An 11,709-nucleotide genomic window follows, 5' to 3' on the forward strand; every position below is an offset into this window, starting at 1 on the left:
TTGAATGAAATGTCACAGAAAGAGTTTCACAGCTCCTCTGGAATTAGCATACCTCCTGCAGACTTGCTCTTGCTGCCTTGAACATCACATAGGTGGTGCTCCTTATGGACTTGGAGCTGGGAAACTCTGTTGAGGGCTACCTCCCTAGACCTTCCTTCCCTGGGACCTCAGGTGTGAGGGCAGCCTGCACAAAAGCTACCTCACCACTGGTTCGACCTCCCTTCCTTGCCTCCCTGGCCAGTGGGCCTTTCTGCTACTTCTGTCTGGTGATCAGCTCGGGTCATTTCCAATTTGCAGGTTAGCACCAGGAAGATGACCCCTCTGTGAGCACATACAAGCCAAAGCAAGAAAGCTGGGTGTGATAGAGGATGCCCAGAACCCCAGAACTCAGGAAGCTGAAGCAAGAGGCTCACAAGTTCAAAGCCAACCTGAACTGTTCAGTGAGATCTTAAGACCCTGTCACAGAAAACAAGAATAGTAACAACAATAATAATAAAGCAAGAACAGAAGGTGGGGGCCTGGAGGTATAGTTCAGTGGTAGAGGACTTGCTTAGCTTGTGTAAAGCCCTGAGTTCAATTCCTAGCACCAAAGAAAACAGGTCAAAACTAGGCTAGCAAAAAGAACCTACTGCCACCAGAGGTTAGTTTGAGTTATTCCTACCCAGTAACCCTGGGACACCCCCAGACACAATGTCACAAAAAGCACTGGCTGAGTGGAGCTGGTGGTCGTGCCTGTCCTCCTCTCTGTCCCTAAGGCATAGTGACCAGGCCTGCAGCTCCAGGTGGGAGCCAGCAGCAGGACAGCTGCCCACCACTCAGATCCCAACCTGCTACCCTGGCACCTGAGTTGGATGCTTCTCTTTGGACTCTTACAATGGGCAGGCTTCTACTCTGCCAGCCTAGCTGCCTCCTTCACATGGGCCAGTGTTTGGCCTTCATCTCCACGCGAGGGTGCGGTGAGATAGCTTCCTTTTTCTCTCCACATTCATTCTCCCTCCCTGTCTCCCATATCAAGCCCCCACTCTTCAACTTCTTGGACCAGCCTACAGCTCAGATCAGTGCCCAAGATGTGACCCTGTGGCACATCAGTGTCAACAGCTACCTACAGTTCTGCTGGGCCAGCCCCTGGTGTGACAGATGAGGTCGCTGAGGTCCCCAAGGGCCTGGTGACTTTCCCCAAACCACAGGGCATAAGTCTCCTGAGACTTAGCATAGTGTCTCCTTTCCTTTATCAGCCTGGAGAGGGAGCTGCTTCTCCCCCCATCCAGTCCTTTGGACCTATGTGCTGCTTACTGTGGCTGTATTCCTTAGACTGGGTCTGAGAACACCTGCGTGATTAGAATATTGCATGTTGAAATTCTCTGACTTACCAGAACAGGCTTTGCATCCCACCACAAGAAGGTCTACCTCCCCTTCCAGTAGATAAACCCACCCAGCTCCTTAGCACCTGCCCTAAGATCTGCACTTGGGAGGCCGAGGTGGGAAGATCACTGTGAGTTTGAGGCCAGCCTGGACTAATTCCAGGCTGGGCTAGAGCAAGACCCGACCTTGAAAAAGCAAAACAGCCGGGCGTGGTGGCGCATGCCTTTAATCCCAGCACTCGGGAGGCAGAGGTGGGAGGATTGCCATGAGTTTGAGGCCACCCTGAGACTCCATAGTGAATTCCAGGTCAGCCTGGGCTACAGAGAGACCCTACCTTGAACCCCCCCCCCGCAAAAAAAAAAAAAAAGAAAAAGAAAAACAACAAAAAAACAAAAACACCATCCCAGAAGATAAAGGGTCCTGCTGATTCAGGAGTGTTGAAAGTAAAATACCACCTCACCTTGCCCTCGCCTTATTCACAGATGAGGCAACAGCACATCCCCTGCCAGAGCCCCTGAACCCCTGTTCCCACATCTCCATCCACATAGCTGCAGCTTCTTTAGACACAAGGGGTTGGTGAAGAAAGTGGGGTCGAAGAGAAGCCACTCCCCATGGCCTGCACTTCAGGAGCTGTGGCCTAGATAGAGCCCAGCCCTACTGTCACCCATCCACTACTGTCATCTAAGAGCTCAAGGATTTCCTTTTTTTTATGGTAATGAGAAATAAATCCAGGGCTTCATGCATGCTAAGCAAATTACTCTACCTCTGAGCTACATTCCTAGCCCTCTACTTTATAACTGTAACAAAAGGATAAGGAGAAAAAAAAAAATGAAAGCTTTAGGCCATGACCCCTTACTGTTTTTTGTTTTTTAAGCTTTAGCAACAAGGCAAAAAGCCCAGTGGGAGGGCACTTGCCTCGTATGCTTGAGACTCTGTAGTCCCAACTCCAACACTGCAAAAAGAAAGAAAAGCCCAGGGGCTGGGGCGATGTGCAAGTATGGTGACCTGAGTTTGAATCCCCAGAACCCACGGAAAGCCAGACAGACGCAGTAGTGAGTGGCTGAAATCTCAGCGTGCCCACAGTAAAATGGGAGGCAGAGACAGGAGAATCCTTGAAGCTTGCAGGACAGCTAGCCTGGCTCACCAAGTTGTGAATAAGAGCCTGCCTCCAAACAAAGTGGGAGGTGAGGAGCGACACCAGACATTGTCCTGTGCCTTTCACACCCATGCCTGCCTTGCACACGCCTTCACTCACATGCGTGCATACATACCTATTCACATGATACACAGGGTAAGTGAGTGCAAGAAAGCAAAGCTTTCTTTGTTCTCAGTTTCTCCCAGGTAGATTGAGGTAGACACATTTTTTTAAAAAGGCTGCATGTGTGCTGTAGTAGCCGCTGTGGGTGGTTTTTCTCCTTGGAAAACTGACTGGCTTTCTGAGCTGGGGTGATTGATAGAAATCAAGATCAGGTACCCCAGTTCCAGGAATGTGTCAAGGCAGAAGGCCTGCCAACTCTCACCAGGTAGCAGGTTGTACCTGCTGTGCCCCGCTGCTCTCTGATGGGGAAGGTGGGTGTCTGCCATAGGCACTGTTGGTACAGCTGTTGAACGTCCTTGCCCCTCCCCCCAGTGAGTAATCACATGTTCTGTCACTGGGTCTCATGTCACAATGGTAAGAGCCTGAAACGTTTCCTGTTCAACAATCTGAAGTGTCCAGAATGGCAACATAGAAGACATTGCCTCGCGTGATCTCTGGTAGCTTGAGCTGTTAAAAAATACTTGTGTGACTCCCCATGGCAGAGTGAGGACAGAGCATGGAGCAGGTTCTAGGAGCCAGGGGTGGCCTGCTAGCCAAGAAGGGCAGTAAAGAGCAAACTTGGTGCTGTAGTCACCTGCTCAGTGTGTGTGTGTCACCCCACCCCACTGGCAGCAGCTGTCACCCTTCAGGACAGGATTGTCATGTGAGGGCTGATGATACAAATTCTTTGTTCTCTGCCTTTGTTGAAGTATTTTTTTTTTAATTAGTTGACACCAGGCAGTCCCCATTGCTGTCCCCATTGCTTATTTGTAACTTTATTCTTACCCTAGATCATGACATTAAGATGTAGCCAGCTATAACAAAGTGTTGGCATTTTGAAGCAATGAAATAGTGGGCTAGCAAGCATACCTCCAGCCCAGGGTAGGCAGGTTGCCCTGATTAAGGACCCCTCATCTCACTTGTCTAGACTGGAAAATAAACCTTTCATTAACATGACTTTGTGGGGTTCAAGGCCACCTTCACTTCCTATCCTGTCTTATTTGACAAGCAACTTCAATATTTTTAGTTAGTTACATGTATTTTTCTGAATTTTTGCCCAAGGGCCCTTGGCCAAGACATAGTGACTTCTCCAATACAGTGAGGTTTGCTGGGGAGCCTGTCACGTCCTAGGCATGCTCTCTGCTTCCTCGTGATTTTTTTTTTTTTTTTTTTTTTTTTTTTTTTTGACTACCGAAGCTTAGATAGCTGTTGAGAAGAAGGTCTACTGTGCTGTAAGAAGGATAGGACACTAAGGGAAGCTCTTGCATTCAGGTCTACTAAGTGCTTGTTTGGGTTTTTGTTTTGTTTTTTTTTTTTTTTTTTCCTCAAAAGAGACACAAAGAAGACTGGAGCCCTGTGGGTTTTTTTGTCATCAAAGCCCTTACCTTAGCTGCGTTCCTGCTGATGGTAAAGTGGGCCTGCTTGCTGGCAGCCTCCTCCCACTCAGAAAAGCACGCCCAGGCTGGCGCTGCCCTGCCCTTCTGAGCAGGCTGCCACAAAGCCTTTCCTGTGACACCAGGGCCTCTCGCCCTGTGGTGGACGTCCCCAAGGGCTGTTACTCTCCTCCTGACACGGTGCCACAGGACTCGCACCGTCCTGGAATTGGAAGGAGCTTTGCAGCCTTGGGCTGGAAGGGCAGACACATAGTCAAAAAGTTTCCCCGTATCAAGAATGCGTACCGCTGCCTTCCCCACTGGTCAGCCTGCTTCTTATAATTTGCCACCTCATTGCTTTCCTCACCTGCCATGTTACACGTAGCTGCCCGTGTGTGTCGTGTAGTTGCTTGTCTGCCCTGTGCACATTTTGGTTTTGTTTGGGGTTTGCTTTGACGATTTACTTTGTTCTGGTGTTCTGTCTTCTCTCGCCTGGCTGTGTGGGGGCTGTTTACTGCCCCTGCCTCCATAGATCCCCGTTGCGCAGCCCTCTGTCATGGACGACATTGAGGTGTGGCTCAGGACGGACCTGGTGAGACTCAACTTTTACATTTTGTCTGCAGGGTGTGGCAAGGCCAAGGCTCTTCTGAGGACAGGCCTGGGGTGCATGGCAGGGGTCCTGCCTCCACCATGGTGGGTTGGAAGAGGGAGGTCATGGCAGTTCGTCAAAGTTCACCTCTTTCAACATGTGGCCTCAGCCGGGGTGCGCAGCGGACTCCGGCTGGGAGGACAGTAAGGGTGCTGGCTCTAGGCACAGTCCCTCACCCACACAGCCCTGTACAGGGGTGGGCAGGTCCTTCCTGATATCCCACCGCCATGAGATCTGAGCTGGAAAGAGCCCAACTCCAGTTCACTCCTAACATCTCCTCATATTCTTTTTAATTTCAAGGGAATGTGTGTGCTTTTTTTATTTTTATTTTCCTTTATGGGGAGATGAGCATACTTTTGTGTTTTGGTATTCATTTCTTGTTAATTTTTTTTTCTTTTGTGCTGGGGACTGAACTCATGGCATTATGCATGCTAAGCAAAAGCTACATCCCAGCCTCATTTCCTTTCTTTTCTTTTCTTTTTTTTAACTTCTGAGACATACACATAGATAAGTTGGGTGCTTGGCTTTAAATCCACTATTATTCCCATCCCCAGTATCTTCTAGAATTTTTGACCTGTAGGAGTCCCTGACTCAAAGATAGGGCAAAGAGAGGCTGAAGTTAACGTATATCTGAAGATAGCTCCTTATAAAGCTCTTGCGTTCACAGCAGCCCAGTGTGGGAGGAAGTCAGCCAGCAGTCACAGGGCCTGCCTGGCTGGCATTGGCCTGTCCCATAGGAGGACCACAAGAAGGCATTCACCTGGGTGTCAGGAGAAGTAGAAAGAGCCTGTGACCTTTCTCAAGGGGATGCCTGGAAAAGGAAAGCAGCATGGCCCAAGACCCTTCCCTTAGAAGGGACCTCAGGCAAGGTGTGGTGTTGCACACCTCTAATCTCAGTGCTTGGGAGGTGGAAAGAGGAAGATCAGAAGTCAAGGTGAACCCTAACTACCTAGTATGTTGAAGGCCAGCCTGCACCACATAGGATCCTGTTTTTTAAAAAGGGGAAGGAGCCAGGTGTGGTGGCGCATGCCTTTAATCCCAGCACTTGGGAGGCAGAGGTAGGATGATCGCCATGAGTTTGAGGCCACCCTGAGACTACATAGTGAAGTCCAGGTCAGCCTGGGCTAGAGCGAGACCCTACCTTGAAAAAACAAAAGGGGTGAGCGGCTTTGTTAGGCAGGCTACCAAAAGAAAAGTAGTAGGATTGGGAGGGACCCCAGGTCTCCCAGTCCAGCTCAGGGCTTTTCACTCCCCTGTGGGCCCCTTACCTGTGCTGCTTTTAGCCACATAACTTCGTAAAGGTGCGCAGAGCCCACGTGGCCTCTTTAGGAGCTGGCATTGGGGACGGAGTCTGGGCTCAAGGGAGGCTGATGCCATTCCCAGGAGACTATAGGACATGCTTCCAGGGGACAGAGCCTCCAATGCCAAAGTACCTACTAGGGTCCAAGCCTAGGCCATCCCGGCTCCAGGCAGCTTCTGGCTACATGCAGTACAGTGGGTGGACATTGTCCTCCAAAATCCTATGCTGGCAGCAAGCATGCACCGGGGACACTGGTGTGCCTCAGTCTCATGACCTGGACCCCATTAAGCTCCCTGTGATGTTCTCTCCAGAGCCTCGTGTTGATGGGCCAAGGGTCCTCCTCTCTGAGGCCTAAGCAAGGCACCAGCCTGAACAATTTTTTATTTTTCTTTTCTGATCCTTCTAGGGAATCAAAACCCAGAGCCTGTTTGGTCCTTTGCTTTTGCTTTTATTTATTTATTTTTTTTTAAGCAAAAATGTTGCCTTCTCTAATAGGAAGAGCAGTTTTTTGCATTATAAAAATCTGGAACTAGAAAGGTAGGGCTTCACTTGGGCTGCCCCAGGAAGTGCTACTTTGGGGTGGCCATGGGCAGGCAGAGGTGCTGGGTGGGCAAAGCAGGGATGAGCCCTAAAACCATTCTCTGCTCCTCCTACAGAAGGGTGATGATCTGGAAGAGGGTGTCACGAGTGAAGGTAGGCGTGGCTGGTGGCCATGTGACCCTCTTCTCTCTTACCCCAGGCTCTGGGGACTGCACAGGGCTGGCCCCCATACCCTCCAGCCTCCATTGCCAGAGCTGTGTGGGTACTGGGCCTGAGTCCTGGCCTTTGATGGGACTCTGATATGGGCAGTATTATTTTTCCCACTTCCTTTGGGGGGAACCAAGGTCAGGAAAAACATGTGAATTTCACTGAGAGATGAATGGTGGGCAAAGATTGCCATCTTGGGTCCTGGGCCCCAGATACTCAAGCCCAGCTCAGATATAAACCATGTAGCACCTGGGGTGTGTGGAGGTCCTTTGGGCAACTGGGCTTCAGTAGATGTGTCTAGTGGGAACAGCTCCCCCAAGAAGCCCTCAGCCTTCTTTCCCTCTGACATCCCCACCTCTCCATCTTGCCTCACTGACCCCATCCCATCCTCCTTCTGTCCCCCACCACATCTGCCAGACCCAATGCCCAGGCAGGGACTTACTTGCCCAAGGCCTTGCCCTTGTGCTGGATGGCTGCTGTCTGCTACCATTCTTCACCCCCTTCCTTGGGCCAGGGAGGGTAGAGTAGATAGGGTGACCCCTGTAGTGTCTTAGGAGTTGCTTGTCTACTCTCTTGCCCCCCCCCCCCATGCTGATCTGGGAACTGGAGTTCTGGGACCTCAGGGAGGAGGGGATGTGTACCTATGGGTTGTTCCAGAGCCTCTTTCCTGCCAGACCCCTTCTCCCATCACCGCAGGCCCTCCCCACCCGCACGCTCCTCCTAACTAGCCTTCCACTTGTCCTGCATGCAGGGACTCAGGAATAGATGGCTTCCTGAAGCTAGTCCCCAGGATAGGAGGGTCCAGAACCGGCCCCCAGCCCGGCCTCTGGCTGGCTGCTCATCTGCCCGCCCCCCACCTGCCCCACCTCGCCTCCTGCCAGGGGCAGCCCTGGCAGTGTGCCACCTGGAGCAAGGGTATAAGGCTCTAGCTGGGTGACCCCACACACACACATACACACACCAGCCCTGACCTTCACCTTGGTTATATTGCAGAGTTCGATAAGTTCCTGGAAGAAAGAGCCAAAGCTGCAGAAATGGTTCCCGACCTGCCCTCACCTCCTGTGGAGGCCCCTGCACCAGCTCCTAGCCTTTCCAGCCGGAAGAAGCCAGAGCGATCCGAGGATGCCCTCTTCGCCCTGTGAGCTGTTGCTCTGTGCTTGGCCTCTCTCGTGGCAGGTCACTGTTGGCTCCCCTGGTGGACAGCGGGCACGGCCGCCCCTCAGCCCCTCGGCCTGAACACCTGTATCTCCATGGAAATGCCACTGTTTGACCTAGGCCTCCATAGTCAGCACCCACTTTCACTACCTTTTCTCTGGGTGGTGGATAGCAGAGCAGCACTGTGCTTAGAGGCCCTGCTCCCCCGCCCCCCATGGACTCTCTTGGCCTGGGATCCTCCCAGGAAGAGCCAGTGGCCCAGCCCCAGGCAGGGCAGTCCGCTTGACACTTTCTGAGCAGAGTCCTTGCACTGTTTCTCTCACGACCCCCTCCTCGCCTGAGCTCAGCTCTGTGGCTTCCCTCGGGAGGACCACTTCACTCCCTGGGGCCTCTCTTCTCCATGAAGAGCTCCAGGCCAACACCTCTGTAAGAGCTTGTACCCACAGGCTTGGTCTCTCTCCATGGGCTGTGGCACTTGGTGTGTCTGCACTTTAAAGGGCTTGGTGGGCTGTTCCCATGGGGGTCCCTCCTGTTCATCAGTTGAACAAGCCAGGGGCCCGTGGCTCTCGGTGTGCGTATAACCCTAGGTAGCGGCACAGTGTGTGGAAGAGCACTAGCCTATGCATGTTGTGCATGGCCACACCCACGCCTGGCCCTGAGGTTGAGAGCTGCTGGGGAAAGTGAGGTGACTTTGGTGTAGCCCATGCCCAAGGTTCTGGCCTGGCTTTTAGCAACTTTGACACAGCCACCTACATGCTCAGCAGCACACAGCTGAACCATGCCTGGAGGTTCCACATCACATAGAAGGCTCCTCTCCCTTCACTGGCATGGGCCTCAGCCTCTTCAATTTGCTGTCCCTACCTCTGACCACTACACACTTCACATGTCCTCCAGCCACCACTTTCAGTTTGAAGCCTGACAGTCTATGGCTGAAACAGATGAGAGCTGGGAATGTCTGCTCCTATCTTCTATCCTTGTGGTGTGTCTCCTGGCTGTGGGAAGGGACTCACACTGTTACCTGCACCCCAGTCCATCTGATAGCCTCATTTCTTCAAGCTGTCCAGAAAAAAGAAACCTGCAGCTAGGTCACCATACGCCGTGCAGGGCACCCATGCTCCCAGCCCCGCTCTGCACCTGCCACCCCCACGGCATCAGCCCAGCAGAGCCGGCTGGGCTCTGTTCAAAAGAGATTAGTGCCCAGGCTCTGGGCAAGTATCAGGATGGGACCACAGCCCCAAAGAACAGGATCAGCCCACCCCAGGACCCAGGCCTCCTCCAACACCCCACCAGCAGCCTCAAAAAAAAAAAAAAAAAAAACAGTGGCCTGCGGTCTGGCTGAGGCTCATCTGGCAAGGCCCATGGGGGATGTCACTCTGGCTTAGCAGAAGATGTCCAGGAAGCCTCTCCCAGAGGAAGTTCAGCTAGCCTGCTTCCCTCCCAGTCCTATCTGAGTACCTACCATACCTCCACCCTCTGCTCAAGGCTCTTGGCCAACCTGAGCTCCTCTTTCAGTGTTTCTCAAGGGCAGAGTCCCCTGAGACCAGCTTGGCTGTCAGGGCCTCTTAAAGGAACCAATTTGTCAAACCCAAGAAGGTGGCTGGGTGGCCCAGTGTACACGGAAGCCTGGTCTTTGGCATAGACTGGAAGGGTTGTCTGTGAGGGCCAGAACTCACTTCTGTCAGCCTGCCAGAGCTGGGCCTGTGTGCAGTAGGTAGCCTGGCCAACTCCCTGCCTGGAGAGAACATGAAGAGGAAGATGGGCCTTTTGCAGGGTGAAAGGTTGAGATGAGAGCCCACCAGGGGTCTCCAGCAAAGCTATTTTTCATGCCCTTATCCATAGCTGTCCTCCATCTTCCTGACTCCAGCTGGTGAGGGAACATGGCTTGGAGAAGCCTGACAGTCCCATGGGCAGCAGATAGTTTAGGGCCCTCCTAAGCTAGCAGGAGGCCATTGGGTATGAAAAGTGCCCTGCCTGCCTGGCCTGGAGCAGCTTGGTCTGCATTGCTCATATCCTGTTCAGAGGCAGCTTCTCTACTTGTGGGCTGAGGTGTGTGCCTGAGGTCTGCACGAGAAGCAGTACTGGGCCCAGGTGTCCTGAAGGGTGTTCTGCTCAGCCCCTGCAGATTGTCCCATCCTTAGGCTTCTGGTGCCTGCCTGCTCCACCCTCCCTAGTCTGTGGACAGAGTCCTCAGGCCCCTGCTCAAGCCAGCAGCCTCCACAAGTATTAGAAATCACAGATACAGTGTGTACTTAATTACACTAAATTATTGCTGGGATTCCTCATAAGCACTAATTATACCTGATTATAGGTTAAAAATATTTATTTTGTCAAAATATTTTCTTGGGGATATGTTTAACCTTTTCTTGTTCATTGTGTGCTGAAGTGTGAAGACTAACCAGTTCCTACTTCCTACATCTGTGTGACCAGGGCAGCAGTAAAAGAAAGGCACCATGTGCAGTTAGACCATCGTGGGGCAGGCCTCTGGGAGCCTGCCCTAGAACGGCCCCTGCCTAGGTCCTGACCAGAGAGATGAGCTGGGCTGAGAGTGATCAGCTCAGCTCTCTGTGTGGGAGGCATGGGTTTTCAGTGCCACAGGGGCTTGCTTCTCGGTGGCCTGGGCCAAAGGGAAAGGTAGCTGCTTGTTTGTGTCTGTCCTGTCTATCAGCCCCCTCAGCTTGAGTGACTGTGCCTTGGTTCACTGTCGTTGTCCTTCCCACCCAGGAGTTGGTTCTACGTTGTCACCCATAGCATTGCTTAGCTGGGAAAGTAACAGCAGGGCTCTGGGTGGCCTGGTGACAGCAGGTTCCTGTCCTCCTTCCTGTTGCCAGGCCCCACTGCCATCTGGCAGAACTCTTTTGACTGATGGCTTTCTGGATGACTCAGGGTAGGCCATGGACCTTCCTAGAGCCAGGTCAAACCTAAGAAGCTGTGGAGAACAGCATGGGAGAGCCCTTGCTCCCAGCCGGCATCAGCCCCCTGCACTTCCTGGTTGGCTCATGGCCTTGCTACAGTCTGCTGTTGGGATGACTGGGCCCTTCCTGTATGTCAGCCACAGGAAGGCTCATGGAGGAGTGTGTTTCTCTCCTGGAGATGCTCCCTGTAGCCCTGTGGTCCCATCATTTGACCCAGTGCCCATCTCCAGCCCTACCTGTTCATGGGGGTCCAGCTGCAGCTTCCCCTGTGGCCACTAGTCCCTGGGAACAGCTGTCAACCCTGTGTCCTGACTGTTCCTGCCGTACCCAAACCGCCAGGCTCTCTGAGAGAGCAGGAGTGATACTCATTCCTAAAGTTTGCACTTCATTTGTGAGGGTCTCTGGATCCTCGGGGCTGCTGAAAAGGTGTTGAGTTTGTTGTCCCCTCACCCCCGATGTCAGGTTTTTGTTACTGTCCTGTGTTTCTGTAGGCAGAGCTAGTTCTGGAGGGTCGCTCAAAACGACATCAGAGCATCCCCTACCGCCACCTGGCTCTCCTAGACACTGTCTCTGTAGTTTGTGTTCTTGCATGTAAAACACTTAATAATAAATACATAGTTGAACAAACCATTCCTGCGTGATCTCTGAGTTGGCCTTAAACATCCAAAGGGCCTGCAAGCTTATACACCTACTTTTATAAAAATACATATTTATGAGGAGAGAGAGACAGACAGGCCAGGGCCTCTTGGCTGCTGCAATTGAACTCCAGGTACATGTGCCACTTTGTACATCTGGCTTTATGTAGGTGCTGGGAAATCAAACTCAGGCCACCAGACTTGGCAAGCAAGAGCCTTTAACCACTGAGTCATCTTCCCAGCCCCCACCTGCCTTCTTAAGCAGGTTCTGCCATGTGT

The 11,709-nt window shown here is 52.3% G+C and overlaps 1 protein-coding gene across 4 annotated transcripts in view; it reads left to right on the plus strand.

The window, feature by feature from the left end:
• Tom1l2 (target of myb1 like 2 membrane trafficking protein) overlaps positions 1-11,423 on the plus strand; it is a 167,236-nt gene extending 155,813 nt beyond the window's left edge. For 3 of the 4 annotated variants that reach the window (XM_045130688.1, XM_045130689.1, XM_004669044.2), the window contains 3 exons: positions 4,565-4,624; positions 6,638-6,674; positions 7,722-11,423. In XM_045130688.1, coding sequence (XP_044986623.1) covers positions 4,565-4,624; positions 6,638-6,674; positions 7,722-7,870 — 246 coding nt within the window. In that variant the 3' untranslated portion in view covers positions 7,871-11,423. The remainder of the gene's footprint in view (positions 1-4,564; positions 4,625-6,637; positions 6,675-7,721) is intronic. The other variant, XM_004669045.2, reaches the window with a different exon arrangement.
• Positions 11,424-11,709: the final 286 nt, after the last annotated feature.

Source organism: Jaculus jaculus, chromosome 12 (genome assembly GCF_020740685.1).
Source record: "Jaculus jaculus isolate mJacJac1 chromosome 12, mJacJac1.mat.Y.cur, whole genome shotgun sequence".
In the NCBI taxonomy this organism is placed as follows: Eukaryota; Metazoa; Chordata; class Mammalia; order Rodentia; family Dipodidae; genus Jaculus; species Jaculus jaculus.